The sequence below is a fragment of the Amphiura filiformis genome, chromosome 3 (genome assembly GCF_039555335.1).
Source record: "Amphiura filiformis chromosome 3, Afil_fr2py, whole genome shotgun sequence".
NCBI classification, from domain to species: domain Eukaryota; kingdom Metazoa; phylum Echinodermata; class Ophiuroidea; order Amphilepidida; family Amphiuridae; genus Amphiura; species Amphiura filiformis.
Window position 1 is genome coordinate 8,471,816 of NC_092630.1, and position 22,444 is coordinate 8,494,259.

At 38.1% G+C, this 22,444-nt stretch overlaps 2 protein-coding genes across 23 annotated transcripts in view; one reads left to right on the forward strand and one right to left on the reverse strand.

Moving 5' to 3' along the window:
• The window catches only part of LOC140147960 (uncharacterized), a 50,177-nt gene extending 33,814 nt beyond the window's left edge, over nt 1-16,363 (reverse strand). The window contains exons 1-5 of one of the 2 annotated variants that reach the window (XM_072169753.1): nt 16,264-16,363; nt 3,829-3,938; nt 3,097-3,232; nt 2,819-2,915; nt 2,063-2,232 (exon numbers count right to left, since the gene is read on the reverse strand). In XM_072169753.1, coding sequence (XP_072025854.1) covers nt 2,063-2,232; nt 2,819-2,915; nt 3,097-3,232; nt 3,829-3,938; nt 16,264-16,331 — 581 coding nt within the window. In that variant the 5' untranslated portion in view covers nt 16,332-16,363. The remainder of the gene's footprint in view (nt 1-2,062; nt 2,233-2,818; nt 2,916-3,096; nt 3,233-3,828; nt 3,939-16,263) is intronic. The other variant, XM_072169754.1, reaches the window with a different exon arrangement.
• Nucleotides 16,364-18,839: 2,476 nt separating this feature from the next.
• LOC140147961 (uncharacterized) overlaps nt 18,840-22,444 on the forward strand; it is a 60,324-nt gene continuing 56,719 nt past the window's right edge. For all 21 annotated transcript variants that reach the window (XM_072169755.1, XM_072169757.1, XM_072169758.1 and 18 more), the window contains exon 1: nt 18,840-19,022. The gene's annotated coding sequence lies outside the window, so the exon portion shown is untranslated. The remainder of the gene's footprint in view (nt 19,023-22,444) is intronic.

Below are 22,444 nucleotides of genomic sequence, written 5' to 3' on the forward strand. Positions count from 1 at the left end.
GTCATCAAATTTGCAGAACAAAACTGGGTTTCTTCTATTTGCATTTCAGTTTTAATAATTTGATGCATAGATTTTGAGTCATTATCTCATAATGAAGGTGTAATTTACTTTACTTCATGTGTTTATATTCTATTAAGCTACTGTAACTAGGTCACAGGAACACAAACCTACAACTCCTTAAGAGCACACCAACTGACATAATTATTTCTCAGTTGGTCCAAGTCATGTTGAGTCAACAGCCTTTTCCCTTTCATTTCTTTAATCATTTGATATTCGGGTATTTATAATGCAGTTCATGCTTGACCTATATTAGTTAACCCACTCATTGAGGAGGCATTACATCATCTAGGAAACAAACTGGCAACATGATTGCAGGGAGGGGTTGCAAACATGCATGCACTTAAAATGCAAGCTTGCCAGGCATGTGGCAACATAGATATCTTCTATTTTGTTCTCCATGAATGATGCACAGGCATGGTTCAACAGAATATGTGTTCTCCTACAATGTATGCTTGCTTGCTGAGAAGACTTGTTTGTACATTTATAGCATGCACACAGCATAAACACATAAGTGGGTATGTCCCAATTGACCAATCCATTCATCCCACAATCATAACATCAGACCTGTAATGTTAAATGATTGGCTAATTATGTGTTAAAGCTTGTTTGGCACTCCTGAGAGACCACAGATCAGGGTTGTAGCTACAGTGGGCGGTGGCGGGCGGTAGAGCCCAGTTCAGTTTTGGAGCCCACCACTCATCTGCAATTTAAACACTGGAGCCCGCCACTCAGAGGCCACAATTGCACCATTTTATTGACTTGTAAAGAATTTTGGCAAAAATTGCCAAATATGCAAGATTTTCATCAAATACCACCCAGCACTAAAAATATCCTGGCTACAACCCTGCCACAGATAAAAAAATCTTAAAAAGTCTGAAATTCGGAAAGCTCCTATACTTTTGTACAGAGGAAGCATAGAAAAAGAGATAAAAATCAAGATAAAAAAATCAGATTTTAATCTGATCTATCACACCCCTGAAAACCCTGCATATGTCTTCATTAACGTGATGTGTCTGTCAATCAAGGCAAGAGTCATTCTACTCTGGAAGTTAGCGTAGTGTAACATCTTTGATTTATTATTTCAATGTTAGAATTTCACAAACAGTGCATCACTAAATCAATAATCCGGCAAATTTCAGCACTCAGGAATTGAATCAGAAGACAGAGCTATTAATATCCCATAATCATTTTGTGTAAAGCACACTACATAAAGATGGACATAAACTATTGATATAGCACATTAGGTACTTGTCTAGCAAGGTCAAGTATCCAGGAGGCAGCTATGCATTGTTTTGGTCACACATCTTGTAAACCACCTTGCGACACATGTCAAGTCCAAGTATGAAAAATGTCAGTGACAGTCCACGCAGCTATATTTGTTGAGTGCTTCTAATCTTATCTCCTGCGACTTCCTTTCCTCATTACCCCATTCCCGAGTGATTTATATTAAGAGCATGGGTTACAAACCCTAGATATTTCAGGTTCATGTGCAATAGGAGTTCAAGGATATGCCAGGGCAGTAAAGACATAAACATGCCTGCTGCAAACAGAGAGCCAAGAATAGAATAGAATGACGGCTGTAAACAAATGAAACATGCCTGCTGGGAATAGATGTATGTACTTTCAAAAGTACTTTATATAGGATGAAAACATTACTTGGAAAATGTGGGCACATGTGTGGGGGTGTTTATACGCATGTGTTGGAAGATAAGACTTTTTTTACACTTGATTATTGAAGGTGGAAATAATCGTTAGCTTGAACTCGACTTGAAATAATTCCATAAAATGCAAGACAAAATTGCTACAATCACTTTGCATCTATCTGCCAGAGACATGTCATTGTCATGTAAACATAAAGCATGCAACATTGAGCATGATTTATTAGAACTATCTGCCTTCGTGAATTAGCAAGATATAGGACTCCAACCAAACCATGGGACTGCGCTTTATTTGTACTTGATCCGCATTTAGGTGCTCAAATCTCACTCATTTTTGTTCATACCTGAGATCACTTTCTACTACAGCAGGTGCATGGCAGATGACTTTAGCAGGTGATGACACAAGGTCTGTCCTGATCTCAACCTCTGATGCATCAGGATCTTTCTGCCTCCCACCAGCATCTACCATTAACACCGGTGATGATGGACGATGTCTGATGTGTACAAGAGGAGACTGAGAAAAAAGAGATAAGAAAAATATGAATTTGATTAGAATAGGCAACATTATCAAACAGATTGGATATAATTTGTCCCTCCCCACCCCAACCCCAAGCTGATTGACCCCTGTGATTGACACAACGGTCAGAAATACATACTGTATGCGATGCTGATCACATAGCCAGGATGTTGGGCACTTTCGGGGGTGCAAGCGACTGTCGATTGATTGTCACCACCAGCCCCCCCATGTGTGTACCAGGAGTGTTGGAGTAAAGCCACAAGAACAGTACTGGAAAAGTCGGCACACATACCAGCAACATTTTACTGTCAAGGGCTTATCTATATTCTCGTTCATCTGGAACGAGATTCTCGTTCATCTCAAACTGTGATCAATTAAATCTGGTCAACCAGAAAACCCATGTTTTAGATGGAAACGTGACGTTTCAGCCAAAACCTGTGGTATTCCCCTGGGTTAATGACCTTGCCAGCTGACCTCAGATGAAATCAAAACATGAGTTATCTGATTTACCAGATTTAATTAAGCACAATTAAAAAACTTCCAAGTTGCCATCAAGATTGGTGGTACTCTTGTTCTAGTTTACCTTTGTATGTCTGTCATCACCATCTGATAGGTCCAATGCATCTGTTGGTTTAGGCTTAGATGGTGATCCAGGTACTTGATGTGTTTCTAATGAATAACTACCAAAATTAAAACAAACATTACAATACAAAATTTTACAAGTACCAACTAAATTTGACGGTAATACTGCAGAGGATTGAAAAAGATTCAAAAAAGCAATTCTGCTAACAATGATCTTGAATAAATGAATAGGAAAAAATACACACAGGAAATGTTTTATCTATATATTAATCAACTAACCTTGTTGGTAATACTGCAGGAGGTGACTGATGACCATACATGCTCATATTTGAATTAGCTAAACTTTGTCCAGGTGGGGTTGAGTAGCCATCAGTACCAAATTTGGCATGAGGAATTATGATAGACATATCTCCACCTAAACAAGAATGCAAAAAAACAACAACAAAAAAACAAGCTGAACAACAACAGCAAAAGTAGGTCTAGTCATGTAGTTTGAAATATTATGGTTCTCATCATTTGGCAGTACCGTACCACAATACCATCCTGTTAAATATTAGTCCAATCAAATTGACCATTCACTTTTTTATTAAGTTTCCCTTTATAAATGCAGACGCGGGGAACTCAGTTTTACAACCATACCTACGTTTTGGTTCAAAACTATTCCCAATTTTCCCCAATAAATGTCTTGCTTTATACATGAAACACAGTGTTTGCCACCTGTAATTTAGATTTTAGAATTCCACATATGAAATAAATGACTACTTTTAATTGCTACCAAGGCTCTCACCCCGGGTTAAGTTCCCGCCCGTCATTGGTCTACCCGGGTCAAAATTCAGTCACTGGTCATAGCGGTCAAAGTACCAAAAAAACAATGGAAAAAAAATTTACCCGTTAATAGGTGAGAGGACTGAGAGCCCTAATTGCTAAAAGTGTTGAAGTTTGACAGCAACTTCATTATTTGTACATACCGTACCGTATGTTATATTGAAAAAATATGATGTAGTACCATACCTGAGTTGGATTGCATAGTAACATGATCTACTGCTACTGGTGATGCATACACTGTCATGGTATCAGGTATAACAGGCTTGGTGACAAGACGACCCTGAGTGAGAGGACTCCTGTCAAAATATGGCAACAAAATTCTCATTTGTACAAGTCTATAAAAATATTGTGATAATGCTCCCAGTCCTATCTATCTTGCTATAAGACTCTGGGATTATCTGGTCTTTTCTTCATTCAGGGTCAGAATTTCGTTTCACAGTGATAAATTTGCGGGAATCATTTGATTCTTGCAAATCAACTTCTGTGTAAACTACAAAAGTTTGCGAGAATCAACTTTGTAGTACATGGTGTTACGTAACCCAGTGCAAAATTTGCTACATTAGTGGAACCAATGCTTTTTAGCTTCTAAATACCCCTACGAACAAAACCCGAGTTGGTTCCATTTTTTTCAAATGTGTCTTTGGCGGCCATTTTGAAATTCAAAATGGCCACTATATTTAGCCTTTTTAAGCCATATTTGTCCCGAAAGTGCACAAAGTCAAATTTTTCTTACTGATTATTTATACTTTTGATTGTCAAATCCACTAAGAACATAATTAGGATCATTTTCTAGAATCCAAGATGGCTGCCAAATCCAAAATGGCCGCCAATTTGTCTAAAATGGTCTGCCAGCTATAAGGACATTGATTTCTTTCCTTTTTTGCTGATTTATTCACTACTTATGTTACTGAGAATCCACTGAGACATAAAAAAATAACTTGGTCCATTTTCTCCAATCCAAGATGGCCTCTAAATCCAAAATGGCCGCCTTTTATTAAAATATGGCATACCGCTTTAGGCAATTACTATCATTGAGAGTAAAATACATGTATCTCATTTCTGTCAGATATGGATAAGAAAATGATTCTAAACATCTTAAATAGTGCAACAACATTGTTTAAGGAGAATATAGGTGTATTTCACCTTTCAAAATGGCCACCAAAGTATCTTGAAATTGGCTAAGATTTTCAGCTAAGTTTAACAAGTTGAAATTTCAATATTGTAATTCAACTTTAGACGTTTATGATAGAGCTGACCTTGAGGCATTTTAATGCCTAGTTGTCATCATCTATGTTATCAGTATTTTCAAGTTCCTCAGCATAGCTGTATTGGTACACTCTTCATCTGCTCCACAAGCACATGCTACTGTACAAGTCAGATCTTCTGGAGCATTTGCTTATTCCACTTCCGCACCTAACAAGCTCGACAACAGACTCGGGAGCTATTGCAATGTCTGACAGGATAGGTACTGGAATGTTATCTGCATTACTCGACCATCCTAGCTTGAACGGGTCTGGAATATTTGGATTTACCACAAGGCCTTGACTCCAAATATCTGCTTGCATATGCACCCGCAGAATGTGTTGATGCCACGCACTAGAAGTTGGAGGGATTTTATCAATCCCCCCTGGTTGGCTCTTGAAGCGTTTCCATCTCAGTTTTTCAACTGTATTGGCATGTAGGTCATTGTGCCCATGAGCCTGCACAAAACCTCTCACAGCCTGAAACAACACTTTGAGATGGCATTTCTGCATCACCAAGTTGACTCAGTGCTGTGAGTTCTTCAGGTGTTGCTTCAGTGAAGGCCTTGAAGGCAGTCTTCTTGCCTATATCTCTGATATGTCCACATGTGTCGCATCCTGCTTTTGATGTCCCAAGACGGATATGTATTGGTTGCAGCAAGATTTTCCTCCTGTTGTCACCTGTTCCCATAAGCATGATTGTCTGAAGACCAAGAACCGTTAGTCTTCGAAGAGCAAGGACAATGACACCTGTATCTTGGGTCATGATATGGACATTCTGTCCAGCTTCAGATATCTCTGCTGCATGTAGCATGATTAGAGTGTCTGCTTCCTCTTGTGTACTAAAACCTGTCGATGGCTGAACATGATTCACGTTGCTTCTCACATGCAGACGTGTTACAGTGACTACTGGAATCTTCAGCTTCAAAACTTTGTTTGCCAGGTAGATTGCGAGGGTGTCCTTAGTTTCATTGTTAGCCAAAAATAGCTTTGAGTCATAGATGGGGGTTGTGTCAGCAACAATGTAGGCTCTCGCTGATGATTGGACTCTAACTTGCGACGCCTGATTATATATCTTTGATTGAGTTTTCTCTTCCATAATTATCAAAGATGACACGGCAACCTTCATAGTCACTGTAACACATCTGCATGTGAAAAGCAACATGAATGATGTTCAGACATCGACAGGTGTTAGTACACAAGAGGAAAGCAGACACTCTAATCATGCCACATGCAGCAGAGATCTCTGAAGCTGGAAAGAATGTCCATATCATGACCCAAGATACATACATACATACAATGTACAACGGCTTTTTTATAGCGCAATTTCAAAGAAATGATCAATGCACTTTACAAAAAACTACTAAAGACTACAAGAAAACAAAAGACATGCAAAAGAAACAACATCAGCAATATGGTTAAAAAGATGGGTTTTCAGGCTACATTTGAAAGTAGTAACTGTGGGAGACGACCTAATGGATGAAGGAAGATTGTTCCAGATTCTGTTCCAGATTCCAGATACAGATGTTATCGTCCTTGCTCTTCGAAGACAGGTGACAACAGAAGGAAAATCTTGCTGAAACCGATACATATCCGTCTTAGGACATCAAAGTGTTGTTTCATGCTGTGAGAGGTTTTTGTGCAGGCTCATGGGCACAAAAAATGACCTTCAGGCTAACACAGATGAAAAACTGAGATGGAAACAATTCAAGAGCCAACCAGGGGGGATTGATAAAATCCCTCCAACTTCTGGTGTGTGGTATCAACACATTCTGCGGGCGCATATGCAAGCATAATGTTTGTAGTCAAGACCTTGTGGTAAATCCAAATATTCCAGACCCGTTCGAGCTAGGATGGTCGAGTGATGCAGATAACATTCCAGTACCTATCCTGTCAGACATTGCAATAGCTCCCGAGTCTGTTGTTGAGCTTGTTATGTGCGGATGTGGAATATGCAAATGCTCCAGAAGATGTTCATGCAGACGACACAATCTGACTTGTACAGTAGCATGTGCTTGTGGAGCAGATGAAGAGTGTACCAATATAGCTGTGCTGAGGAACTTGAAAATACTGATAACATGGATGATGACAACTAGGCATTTAAATGCCTCAAGGTCAGCTCTATCATAAATGTCTGAGGTTGAATTACAATATTGAAATTTCAACTTTTAAAAACATGATTTTCTGCATTTCATTGCATAAATGCTGACAAATTAATCTTAGCCAATTTCAAGACATTTTGACGGCCATTTTGAAAGGTGAAATGCACCTATATTCTTCTTAAACAATGTTGTTGCACTACTTTAAGATGTTTATAATCATTTTCTTATCCATATCTAACAGAAATGAGATACGTGTATTTTACTCTCAATGATAGTAATTGCCTAAAGTGGTATACTATATTATAATAAACGGCGGCCATTTTGGATTTAGAGGCCATCTTGGATTGGAGACAATGGACCAAATTAGTAGTGAAAATAATCAGCAAAAAAGGAAAGAAATCAATGTCCTTATACATGTAGCTGGCAGAACATTTTAGACAAATTGGCGGCCATTTTGGATTTGGCAGCCATCTTGGATTCTAGAAAATGATCCTAATTATGTTCTTAGTGGATTTTGACAATCAAAAGTATAAATTATCATTAAATCAATATGACTTTGTGCACTTTCGGGACAAATATGGCATAAAAAAGGCTAAATATAGTGGCCATTTTGAATTTCAAAATGGCCGCCGAAGACACATTCTAAAAAAATGGAACCAACTCAGGTCTTGTTACCTAGGGTATAAGGTAGGCCTGGCATTTTCGGGTAATTTTGTACCCGGTACCCGCCGCAATTTTGGGGAGTAACGAAACCGGTACCAAATTGCAAAAAAAAAAAAAAGATTTTTTATTTTTTTCGGTTTTGTAGTGTCTCTGGACCTAGACCTAAATGCCAGGATCATTCATGGTTGACCTAAAAAAAAAAAAAAAAAACAAATTTCAAGATATTTTGTTATTTTTTATATGAAAATTGATAATTTGTATTCATGTCATAGTCTATTAATGATTTCAAAATGTATTGAATTTGAATGCATTTTGAAATCATTAATAGACTATGACATGAATACAAATTATCAATTTTCATATTAAAAATAACAAAATATCTTGAATTTTTTTTTTTTTTTTTTTTTTTTTAGGTCAACCATGAATGATCCTAGCATTTAGGTCTAGGTCCAGGACACTACAAAACCGAAAAATAAAAAAAAAAAAAAAAAAAAAAAAAAAAACATTTTTTTTTTTTTTTTTTTTTTCGGTACCCGGGAGGGTATTTCCTACCGGGTAATGTAATCTCGGCGGGTACCCGCTTTACCCGACCGAAAATGCCAGCCTTAGTATAAGGGTGCTAAAAACCTTGGTTCCACTAATGTAGCAAATTTTGCACTGACTTATGATAATTCTACGTAACACCATGTACTATTGATTCACGCAAATCTGTTTATGATAATCTGTTGCGAGAATCGATTCGCGGATTCTCACCGAAATTCTGACCCTGTTCATTGGTAGGTATGTCCACATCGCTTATTACAGAGGGCGACATTCAACTCAAAAAGCTCAAAAAGTTGCGACCACAGTAAATGGCTTAACTGTGTAATCCCCATAGGAAAATACAAAATCACCTTCATGTGGTTGTAAATTACATCTGTAAACTACAAACTGTGATTTATCACATTTATACATGGGTATTATTGGTTTACACCTGTAACAGATGCAATAATGAAATGGTATGAAATAATGAATAATGAAAAATGAAATGGTCACCTACACAGTCATGAAAAATTGTGTAACGGGAAACTAGGAATTGACTTTCATTGGCCTTATGGATTCACATTATCCTCCGGCAGCAATGTCAAACTGTCAATTACAACGTCTACTAGTGGACTGGTTTTGAAATCCACTCTCATCAAACTAATCAAAACTGTAAACTAAAATTTTATCGAAAAAATCAAAAGAAGAAATACTAAATATTGCTTAGTTTCAATGATGCTTACCGATCGAGTCGCCTTGATGGTGTATTTCCGAGCATTTTGCAACATGGTTGAAAAATATTTCCAAGACGCGAGTATCGCCATTATGCATGGCCCGGTAACCTGGATAAAATTTAACGCAATCTATCATCCAATCCTAGTATACCCAGTGTGGGCAAGTCATACGTCAGTATGACTTGCCCAGCATAACACCAAAGTAAGATATAAGGTGGACAGTGCAAGGAATGAGATGGAAAAAACATCCTATCCTGCATTTGGGAAGAAGGCATCTCCCAATGAGTGTGGTTGGGAGTTGACATGGCAATTGGAAGGCTTAAGCACATTGTCATAAAGGTCAGAGCATGCTATGATAACATCTCTGATCAATTCATGAAAGTTGGAGATTTATGAAGCTGTTGGTGGGAATATTGACATAGAATTATCATTTGGTGAAAATGGGTTATATCAATTTTTCACCATGTGGTGGTCAAGTTTGGACCAAACAAGAAATGGTAAGTGAAACATATTTGGGAGAAAATTACAGCTGTACATTGAAGGTGGCATGTTTTGGTAGTCCATTGGGAATGTTACAGTAGTTAGTATGATCTTCCGAGTATACAATCCTAGTTCACCTGAGTGATCACGTGGTTTGCCGAATGAAACCGAATGAACGGTATCGGTGTCGGAACAAGGATTGTTACTTGTAAACAAATCTTTTCGCCGGCACGTTTCAAGAAATTAAATTTACGATCTTTTGATAATTAGTTAGGGATCGTTTTATTTTAACCTCTGGCATGAGAGATTGAAAATGTGGGTTAAAGATAAGCCATTCTGCTGTGTTCTCATTATGCAACCAAAATAGGCTTCTCATAAAGCTTAAATTTGTGGGACATTATGCTGGCCATCCATGGATTTGAAACATGGCGGATATACCAAGCACCCTCACTACGTTCGGGTCTGTGAGGGTGTTCGACCAGGCATACACGCTAACTTAGTACACTACATGGACGCAACGTGCATGTTCCAGTTTGGCCAAGAATTACGTGGTACGGTACTTAATTTGATTATAGGGCCATGATGTTTTGGGCTAATTATGCAGTAGCTCGTTCACGTAGCGGTTTCGTTGTCCCACTGGCCTACTACACGTAGATTGCCTGGCGATCGGAGTGTTATCGTCAGAGCACCTCGGACTAATTTGTAATTGGGCTATTTCATTATAAATGACACGTTCACAAAAATGGCTTTTATCATATCTGGTTGATATAATTAGGGTGATAATGCAGTGTTATTAACTTAATTCTAAGTATGCCACAAACTACAAGCTACATGAGCATTTTTACAGAATTCTGTCTATTTTTGTATAAAAAATTGCCAAAAGGTACATTTTAACCCAATTTTGGAGTCCCATTTCATTTTGCCCATGTATTCTGAATTAATTCTTTGAAAAATTAGGTACATTCTATGGCAATGTGCTTGTTGCAATGAAAATATGATATGTGTGGAACATCATGCAAGTTGAATGGTGAAAATTGGTGCAAAAATGTTAAAATTCAGAGATTCTTGCAAAATTGGCATTTTATGCGTTAAATAAAAAAATGAGTGTCCTCTCCAATTCATGCCTCCATTTTTGTTAACATTAAAGAGGAAATATAAACCCTTACCCTACCTGTATAATCTGTGTTATATTACCAATTGATGGGACAGGGCACTGATTGAGGAATTAATTTATTTTACATGTACAGTAGACCACTTGTTCTTGATACCACAGTTCCGCGTTAAAAATTTGTCCTCTCCAGAACTGAAGTTAATTACTAATTGTTGAAATAAGAAGGGTTATATCATAGAATGTGAAATTTGTAGAGGAAGAGTGGTCTTCCTTCTACCAAGGTGGCACATGATTTGGTATTTGTTGCATTTTTGCAAGCCTGTATCCACGATTCTGTTTGCAATTTAACAAATGTCCTCTCCAGCACAATTATGTCATTTCCATGAATTGGTAAACAAACTAAAAAATAAAAATTTCAAAGAGCCAAACCTACAAGAAATGTTTGCATTTTATTGCAAATTATGCTTACAAACCACTTTAGTGTTCAAATTATTGTCCAGTTGTTGAGAACACATATATGATATTATTCTGCATTGAACTTCGGTTAGCTAAAAATTGCAATATTCCTAATTTAACCAGAATATTAACCCTGTTTGTAGTGGATTTTAAATGCTGGGGATCTTTTATGCAATAATATTGATGCAGCTATTTCTAAAGTTAAAGTATGCTTTATTATGTGTTAAAAAATGTGTCCTATCCAGAACAAATGAAACAGGAGGGGTCTTTTATTTTAGGTTTTCCATGACTAGTACAACAGATTGACGCAGAATACTCACTTATGCATCAGTGTAGCTATTGGGCAGGACAAAATGACTATTTCATGAATTTTTCATGTGAAGATAAAGTTTATCCTTAAAAATATGTAGTAATTTTGCACCATTTATCTGGATTAGTATCAATTTACTAATTGTTTTATATTGAAACTGGCATATTTAAGACACTGAAGTGTAAAGGAACATACAACAATTATTACAGACTAAATATGAATAAGTATGAACCCAATGTTGGTTACATATACTCTTTCAAAGTTGTGTATTAAATTGTTTAAAAAATGTCCCTCCAGACGGCAGCTATGTTTTACACAGCAAAAATTCAATTTAATTTTTTAATGGTTCCTGAGGGTTTGACGCTCTAATATTTTGAGAATTATTGACACACCATCTGAACTTTGAAATGATAATGAATTTGCATGAAATAAATGAGTTTGAATTTTGACCCCTTTTGGGACTCAATGTTGTCATTTATAATGAAATAGCCCAATTATGCAGCAGACGTGCAGACGACAGTTTTACTTGGTACTTGGTAGTGCTTCCTCCTAAATACTCCAAAAAGAGTTTTAACTGGAGGTCGGAGAGAGTGGTCTAATTGATGTGAATTGCAGGGTCGGATTTGAGAGCTGTTTTGAAGGTCAAATGCCATGGTGAAGGCTGGTCTACTGTGGAATGAAGGAGTTTGTTTGTGTGTTGCTGCTGGAATTGCTGTGAGTGTCCTCTTCTGGGTCTAGTTGTTTCTGCATCTGCATCTGCATCTGTTAGCTACTGTGTAATCTCCAATAGGATGTCCAACACAGGGCGCTGACGCGGAGCAAGGCAGCGGGCAATTAACGAAGAAGGGCCCTCCTGGTTAACTCCAGAGGGTTGCAAGCTTGCAGCTGACGCTTGAAACTTTCCGTAGTTGGGGAATGCCTAATTGAAGGTGGAAGTGAGTTCCACTGTGCCGTTGTCCTAGGAAGAAAGGAATACTTGTAGCAGTCCTTCTGAGTGGGAATTTTCTTAAATGAAGTAGCAGATGTTTGTCTAGTAACTCTGTGATGACTGGTCTCCCCTTGATGCTAAATTTGCTGAGGTCAATAGCTGCAGATTGGTTTGTAGCTTTGTAAAGAAGGATAAGACGGGCTCTCAGGCGTCTCTCTTCTAATGTGGCCCATTCAAGGTCTTTCTTCATGGATGTTACACTACTTTCCCTGCTGTAGTTCCCTGTAGCAAATCTGGCAGCACGATTTTGCACCGCTTCAATACGATCAATGGATACTTGGTGATAGGGGTCCCAAATTGTGCCACAATATTCAAGCTGTGGGCGCACGCGACACTTGTAGGCAATTGACTTCACTGCTGTACTGCAGTGATAGAAGTTTCTGAAGCAGACCCAGGGTTTTGTTGGCCTTGGTTGTGGTTTTATTGATATGCTGATTCCAATTGAGTTTATTGTTAATGTTGACTCCCAAATAGGTGTGACTATCTGTAGACTGAAGTGGAACACCTCCCATGTTGTAGGTGCACATAACAGGGTTCTTCTTGTGGGTGATATTTATTGAAAAACACTTTTTAGAGTTAAATCTCATGAGCCAATCGTCTTGCCAAGAGCACAGGGAATTAATATCTTGTTGCAGCATACTGTTGTCTGCTGGTGAATTGATCCTCTTGTACATAATGCAATCATCTGCTAGCAGTCTAACTGTTGACTTCACCCTCCTAGGCAGATCGTTGATGTACAGGAGGAACATGGCGGGACCCAATACAGTTCCCTGTGGAACTCCAGAAGACACATGCACCCTTTCTGATGACTCTCCATCTAATACCACTTGTTGTGATCTCCGGGTAAGAAAGTTTTGCATCCACGAGAGTAAAGATCCTGTTATTCCGCTGTGAAATAGTTTCTTTAACAGTCTCTGATGCGGAACCGTATCAAAGGCCTTGCTGAAGTCCATTATGATACAGTCAACTTGGCCCTTCTGGTCCAGGACTTCAGCAAGGTCTTCGATTGTGGCTGCTAACTGCGTTTCACAGGACCTCCCCTTTCGGAATCCATGTTGTTTATCCAAGAGAACTTCGTTGTCTTCCCAGTGATTCATTATTGTGTGGCAGATGATGTGCTCAAGTAATTTGCAAACCACTGAGGTTAACGAAATCGGGCGATAGTTCGATGGGAGGGAGCTGTCTCCTCCTTTAAATATCGGGACCACATTAGCGTGCAACCAGTCTGCGGGGAGAATACCCGTATTGAGCGATTTTTGAAAAATACATTTGAGGATCGGAGCGATACTTGCAGCACACAATTTAAGGATGCGAGGAGTGATACCATCTGGACCTGGCGCTTTCTGCGGCTGCAGATCTTTGAGTAATTTCTCCACTCCTTCAGTGGTGATCTTAATGTTCTGAAGTTCAGGGACCTGATTAGGTTCCAGATTTGGTATGTTACTACAATCTTCATCCGTAAAAACAGACTGGAACTGTCTATTCAAGGCCTCCGCTTTGTCCTTAGGGCTAGCTGCAATACCTTTATCAGTATTGAGGGTTCCAATGCCAAAGGCGTGCTGCCTCTTTGCTTTAACAAAGTTCCAAAATGGCTTAGTATTGTTAGATAACAAACTGTCGCCGATCACTTCAGAAACATATCTCTTATGTGCCTCACGAATGCTACGATCTATGTTGCGGCGCATGGTTTTAAATTTTTCCCATTCTTCTGCCTTGCCAGACTTTTTGGCTTTATTATAGAGCCGCTGTTTTCTCCGGATAGCACGTTCGGTGCTATTGTCTACCCATGGAAGATTGAATTGAGAGGAGGACATCTTATTGGGGATGTGCTGATCCATTGCCTCACTAAGGCCTTCTGTGAACTTAGTCCATAACTCGTCCACAGACGACTGTTCAATGAATTCATCTGTATAGGAGTCACTTAATTTCTCAAGATCTTTTGTCAAACTTTCCACATCAGCTTTTTTGAACATATACACTTTGCGCTTTGGAGGTCTACTACGCTGAGGTTTGATCAGGGTGTCAATGCGCACAATTTCATGATCACTAATCCCTCGATCACATCAACATCTTGAACCAAGGTGGGAATGCTAGTAAAGCAAAGATCCAAAATGCTGTTGAGGCGAGTAGGTTTAGTAACGATCTGGTGATAGTTCATGTTCGCTGAAATGTCCATCATTTTCCTGCTAGGACCTGGGTATCTACCCCCCTGGTTTAAAAGTATTATCACACCAGTTCACATTAGGGAGGTTAAAATCCCCAAGTAACCACACATGGGCATGATTGGGTAATTTGTTTAATGATTCCTGAAGACGATCCATGTAGCTAGTGTCAGTGCTCTGCGATCTATAAAACGCACCAACATAAATGGGTTTGCATGTCTTAATATGGATGCTGGCCTAAATCAACTCACAGTCACTGTCAAGACCAGGTTCAGCTTTGGCAACGAGGTCATTATGAATTGCAATAAAGACGCCACCACAGGCTTTACCAGTATCGCGATCTTTACGGAACATCTGGTAAGACGGCAGTAAAATTTCACCTGTTTTTATGTTTTCATTAAGCCATGATTCAGTTCCGACAATAATGTCAGGCTTTTCACTGTCAATAATGGCCTCAAAAGTAGGGAGCTTAGCCCGTACACTTTGAAGGGTGATGTTTAAAAACCTCAGCGGGCGCTTTAACATATCAGATTTACGTTGCGTTGGTTTACGAATGGGTTCGGGTTGCTGGGTAGGCATATTGTTATCATTGTCACTATTGATGCTACCACTACCACTATCCGAAACACAATCAGAAAAGTCATTAACAGGAGTACCAGCACTTGAGAACGATATTTCGCCAAGCATAGATGATGAAAATGATGGCACTTCACATTCAACACAGTTCCAATCAAGCGTAGGTTTGTCATTATAGAGATTATAGGTTTCAGTACTCATATTTATACACACTCTGTGATACCAAAAACAGCATAGATCACATTCGATCCCTTCTTCTCCCCAATCAACAAGGATGTTACAACATGGGCAAATACTTTTGTCAAGTTCGGCATCAAATGTACATGCAGGTCCGGGTTCATTTCAATGTCTCCTGAGATCAGGAGCAAGAGCAAAGTTTGGGTTGTCAGACCTGTAGGTTTGCCTCTATTTTCCAAAATATAACCATATTTCCTGAACAAGCTAACCCCTTGGGCTTGGCATAAATGGAAGCATGGAACAAACTCACCGGCGCAGACCCTGAAGGGGACATACAAATCAAGATTCTCATCCACATCCATCACATCTTCACATGAAGGGCAATCAGAAAAATCCCACATCCAAAACAATGAGAGTTGCAGTAAAACATTCCACTTTTCCTGTCCTTGGTGCGTGGCGCGAACAGGTAGATTTTGTTTATGAAGCTTGGAGTACACGATGAAGGCAAGTGTTATGGCAAAGGTTGTACAGCGTAATTCCATTGCAATGTTGAGTTGATGACGATGTATGAAAATTGCACAATGACGACGTATACAATACACAGTGGCGCGAAAGTAAAATGGTGGACACGCCAACACAAATCACTATAGTAAACTAAAGTCCATCAAAACTTTAAAAATTCGCGATAAAAGTGCTAAAATGCACGGTCATATAGTTCTTGAACACTTAAACGATGAAAATAACTGCAATGCGATTAAAAGTCTTAAACTTAAGCGTTAAAAGTTAAAATTTCCGGAGGAATTGCGAGCTGCCTGCTTCCGCGATCGCGACCTTTCTAGTATGTTTGGGGCTTGATGTGGTCGGAGTGCTAATCTCCAGGTGGCCATTCAGGATCTTATAAAAGCAGGTAAGCCGATGGCACTTCCTTCTTTCCTGAAGCGAGGTCGAGACGAGGACCAATTCAATTCTTTCAGGATGTTTACTTTTATAAGCTTAAAATTTGGGAATTTTGCCGACCCTGTCACTAGTTTTAGGTTCAATAGCTTCTCTCTCAATATTCTTATTGTTCATTTTTCTCGGTTTAAAATAATATATTTACCTGTATTCTTTGGTTCCAGCATTTTCTAAAGTTTGAGCCGGTTTGTACAAAGATCTCTTCGCTGCCATCTTGAAACTACCGCCGATCTGTTTGTTCGCTCGTTGAGATCTTTTCTCAAGTAATGTGGCGCCTGGCGCCGCGAATGGGTGTTTTGGAGCTTTTTGGGTGTTTGCCAAAGCTTGTGAATGGTGAAGGTGCTCATGGTGTTTGTTTATTGTTTTAAGTTTGTGTGTTTGTTTGCTGCGTGTTTATTTGTCAATAAATATCTGGGTGACAAATTCACCTGTCAAAAAATCCTTGCCCCCCCCTCCCAGCCCCTCACATAAAAAACAGGCTTAAAACTTAGGTCCATTGTCCCCACCCCCCCCATTCTCGGTCTGCCAGAAAAACTTAACCCCCTTTGCATGCCAAATTTTGCAAACTATATGTAAGAGATTTAATGATTAATGACTTAATACCAGTAGGATTTTTCCACCATAAATATAACCCTAGCTGCCTACTTTGTCTTGGGTCCATGGGTAGTTGGCTATATCTTTAAATAAAAAATTATATTGATTGCCTTGTCGGACCAGGCTCACATATTCTGAAATGGCCTTCTCTATACATGAGAAGAAAAACTGAATCATTTTGCATAATAGGCCTATAGGCCTAAACATATTGATCATTTTCCAACATTTTATGGGAATGTTATTGATTCAGATGAATTTGTTAGCTCATGTTATCAATGGCGACACCAATAATTTGGAATAGGCCTGATTTTCTGCAATCATGGGGTCTGTAAAATCGCCGAGGGGGGGATCCGAAAATTATACATTTTCAAGTCACTTGTTAGTTGTTACCCGAAATAGTGGCCGTGGGATTCGGTGATTTGGTTTAATTGGCAAGGGGGGAGCAACAAGGTGACAACCGGTGTGTCACAGTATTATCACATTAATGTAATTTTGATTTTTGAAACTATACCTTGGTTGGTTCGTCAAAGGTAAAGTTGTTCATTTACTAAAAAGCCTTAATACCGTATACGATTTCGGGCAAATTTTAATTTGGTCATTCTTTACCAAATATATAAATATTGTAACTATCAGTCAAGTTTTCTGGTCATTTTAAGCCAAACTAATGAGGCCATGATCGTGAAAGAAAGCTTCTTCCTATTTTACCCGCTTGGGGGTTTAAAGTTTGGCTGAATCTAAGGCGAGCTGGGGTGAGTTGGGACATGTGTATAACTTCGTTGTAAATATACCAAAAAATCAGGTTTGAAAAAAAAAATGCATTTAAAATAAATATTATGGCTTTAATGCTACGTGTAAAGATGGCTTGACTTTATATGTATACTACAATCAAAATTATGTGCACAATGCAATATTTCGCGCTCCGCGCATGTTCTTTGTAGGCCTACACTTTACAATCAAAGTTTATGCGCAATTCGCGCGCCTTATACACTGCAAAAAGCGTGTTTAAGAATTTCTAAACACTAGCTTACACCCCGTTTTTAATGATGCTATACATGTTTAGGAATTTGATGGGCTGTCGAAATTTGACATTGGTGTTTAGGAATCAAACATGTTTAGAAACATGGTGCAAGAAAAGTGTTAAATTCTTAAAAACCAATGCCAAATTCCAAGACATCATTGTGTTAAATTCCTAAACACATGCTCATCAAATAAACATGTAGCATTTAAACATGTTTAAAGATTGTGTATAGAAAATTAATTCGTAAACACACTAAGTTGCAGCGCTGTCCGCACACCCACCGTGCCTAGATATAGTTAGTAGTAGCTTATCAGGGCTGCATGGCTGCCACTAGGGGTTTAAACATCAAGCATGTTTAGAAACGTAAGAAAAGTGTTTAATTTTAATTCCTAAACATGCTTTTTCTCACGCTTTTTGCAAATACAAATTTGTTGAAATAAGAGAATTTGAAAGTTTCGGCATTATTTTGTGGCATTTTGATGATGCTATTCTAGAAAAAAAGGGGGTTATTGGGTAAGCCGCAAGCAAAAAAATGGGGTAGCCGCACTTTGACTAAAAAAGAGGGGGTCATCGGGTATGACTTTTTTTACCCTGTTTTTTTAAAAGGGGTCATCGGGTACTTCAAAAGAGGGGGCCTAATTCCAAAGTTGAGTGCCCCCCCCCGGGCAAAACTCGTACTATCGCCAACATTTTTGTCAAATGTAATAAATAAATCAGTAAAAAAAAAATAAAAAAAATAAAATAAAAGCAACCAAAAGTAATTTTCCACTGATGCAACAGGTGGATTTTCACGAACCTAATTAATTGAGGGCGCCAGACCAAAAAACTTTGTGCACTTTGAGGGTTTTTACAATAATATATTGAAAATATTCTAATCAAATTGATTGTTTAATCAACGTAAATCCATTGTGTGCATATTAGACTTTAAATCGCTACTATAGTACTATAAATGAGATGAAAAAAATCGTAATTTTGAATATTACAGCTTATTTTTAAATTCTGAATGAAACCCTAGGTAAACTCAAGATTTTAAAAATAGAAACAATATCAAACTTTTCCAATGCCAATGCCAATGCGGAAGTTCATGAGCACCTGACGAAGCTCGAAGTTGATTTATTGACATCGTATGGTTGTGTACAAATTCAGAATTCATACACAATACACAACTCAATTGCAATTGATAAAATATAAATTATATTATGACAGGGATTCTTGAAAGAACATGAGATATATCTGCCGTTATCTTCGATAGACATATATATTGAGTGGCATGCCCATGGTGAAATTCATAGGTAAGCTTAAAATTAAAAATTAAATGTATAAAATTTACTTCGACGAGTCTTCGTTGATAAAAAAAAATGAATACTGACTCGGGACATGGAAATAGTAGATATCTGCTATTTCCATGCTCGGGATTATAGGGCCCTTGCACAGTAGGTCAATAGGTCAAACTAAGTGACACAAACAATGGACATATGCTGAAGTCAGTCAAGCTTGGTGGAGGACAAGCAAGCAAAGTTTTCTGCACTGGGAATGCAAAGTCATCATGCTCTAGACTTTACGCCGTACCTATGTATATTGAGGACTGGCTTACGCCATTTTGGATGTCAATGGGAAATACACACTTAACGATTTAGCCGGTTAGAAACTTGAAAAAATCTTTAAAATTTCATCAATGTATATATAAAAGTGGTACCAACCGTATTGTGCTTGATAATTTAAGACTCGGTTGAAACAAAATTAATGATCGAAAGCATTTTAGTGTCCAAAAAGGCAATATTATCGTCAAAGTTCTGCGAAATTGGCACCCTATGCGAAGGGTTCAGAATTGAATCGAACGAAAATATCCGATCTTTGCGATCAAAAACACAAAATTACAACTTTAAACATACTATATTGGCAAAAGACATTATTACCAAACAATATAGAATAGAAAATTTGACATCATTTTCTCAAAATATTGAAAAAATTTGCTCACTAGACATCGAAAAAAGTACGCAATCCAATTCCGCTCAAACGCTGGGAAAACTGAAAGTGCATAATCGTGACTATCATGCTCTGAGACAGGGGTAGCGCTAGAACTAAACGCTCGGGTGTCCGCAGGGACCCCCGAACTTGCAAAAAATTAAAAAGTAGGGGGTCCGGAGTAGAGTTTGGCGAGTCCCAGTTGCACAAATGCAGCATAACTAGTATATCTGCAATAGCGCTAGATTGAAAAACTGGGGGTCTGCAGGGACCCCTGAACTTGCAGAAAATTTAAAACAGGGGGTCCCAACTCTATTTTGGTGGGTCCGGGACCCCAAAAAGCAACTTAGCGCTACCTTGCTCTGAGACTGAGACAGGAAAACTTGTCTTTGAAAGTTGAAACACAATTTCATCTTTAAAATCTTAAATTTTTGCAGGAAAAATAAAGGAATAATTCTGAATAATTCTTCTGGTGAAAAAATAATATGTTTGAAAGTGGAGATAATTGAACACTTTCAGAGCCAGTTTGTTATGAAGCTGAGTTTCTCCTATTGCTCAGTACAGTGCACAGTGCTTGCCTTTGTTTGTCCTCCAGCAAAATCACCAAAGCATAGATCAATATTTGACCTTAGGCCGTGCAAGCACTCTATACACTCAGTTTCAGAGAAGAACGGCAGTCCCTTGCTCAGATTGACACATTATTGTTAATGAGTGTACGAGGAGCCTTGTCATGCTTGTTCATGTTGTTTTTGCTGACCAACGTTTTGACGCGTAATCGTCCAATCATACAATCGGATTTGGATTACCGTGTCTGTCGTTATGATTTTCAGATCGTTTTATCGGCCAATCAAAACCCCACTTCCATGTTTACGCTGTGCACGCTCTCAAAATGTAAACAAGTGCCAAATGTTCCGCGTTCGAAATAGGGCCGGTCATCCTGCCATTGCCATTGACCTGTAACTTTTCTGACTGGCATCTAGTTGCCGACCCGGCTGGCTGGTAACTTTTTAAGGTCAAGCCCGGCTAGCCTGTAACTTTTTGAGGCATATTTCGAACACTGGTGCCATGCCGTTCTTTGCTTGGCAGAAACTGTATGCACGTCTTAGTTTCGTCAGTTGACGTCCATTCCAACTTAGCTTCTTCAGCACAGACAATTATCATACTGACATTTTTTAACGGTATATTAGTAAACTTGTACTCTTCACTAATATCTTGGTGTAGATTATTCATCCAGTAGTTCAAAACAATGTTATTTTGTACATGTATGTAAATCTAATACTGGAACTAAAATTTGCAAACATTCTCACTTTGCTACGTTGCGTCCGAAAGCATCAAATTGGACTTCATCAGGCGTCATCACAACATCATCAATCAGATGCCTGATGAAGTCCAATGCTTTCGGAAGCAACATAGCAAAGTGAGTTGCAAATTTTAGTTCCAGTATTAGATTTGATTTACAAAATAATACTCTTCACTAAGTTGGACAATATAACCAGTTGTGAAACATGTAGTGGAAGATCGTGATAAGAGCCTGGTGTTGTGATTTTTAATCACCATGGGCTACAGTAAGCAACTCCTGGGTCTGAAACAAGACCCATTGCCTGCTTATTTTCACCCATGACTCCAGAGTGTACAAACTATGAACTTGATTTTTTTGAGATGGAAAAAATAAGCACTTTTGGAAATTTTCAAAATTATGGAAGAAAAAAAAGCTCTTTTACCCATTTAAAACCAGCATGTTTTGTCCTAAACCGTGCACGGAGTTACCATACAGCACACATTATTAAGATACCCATGAAATAGGAAATGGTGAACCAAAATGGGATTCCTCTGCGATTTGAGGTAATAATTTAATGCAGGCAAAGTAACTAGAGGGCCCATGCCATTGGCTATTACAATCATTTTGGCTGACCGGCTGTACCAAAATAAGTGAGCCTTGTAAGCCTTAAAGTACAATGTAAGTCCTGAACGTGGACCTAACTAAATTCAGGTGAACTAGAACTGACATTATTGACTCACTGGTTCTGATATTTTCAATGAGACTGGAAATTAGGCAAATTTATTATCTAGTGTGAAAAAAATATATTGTGATGAGCTGTATATGACAATAGTGTTAGTACTAGTAGCTATAGGATTGATTTAATTTACACATCTTAACGAGGTTTGTTATAATAGATTAGGGGGAATATTGCCCTACATGTAGATATAAACACATTTAATTTTATAGGACGTTATTCATCAAGATTTCTCCTTAACGCCTTTACCTGAATATGTATACGTAGTCATACAAAGTTAATAATTTGTTTCAAACTTGAACTGACCTTCTGGTCTGATTGATGTGTGTTATATGACCAAGCAGGGTTGATGATTTTTTTATTAAAAAAAAAAAAAAAAAAAAAAAAAATAAAAAAACTTATAATATTTACTTTAAAAAAAATAATTTAAATTGGATTTTTTTAAAATTTTGTTTAAATTCCAAGAACTGCTATACCCTATAATAAATTCAAAACAACCAGTGGAATGCTAGACATATATGCGCAAATATCATGTATAAAATTCAAAGTGTGTTTTTACATGTGAAAATTTCATAGAAAAAATTTGGCAAAAATCATGGGAAAATCATGAAACCTGTTGAATTCTGCCCCAAGATGAATTTATAGCAATATTTAGATAAAATGTCATCATACTATCCAAAAGTTGTAGTCAAGCATTAGAAATGAAGTAAAACAGTCAATTTAAGAAAGAAACT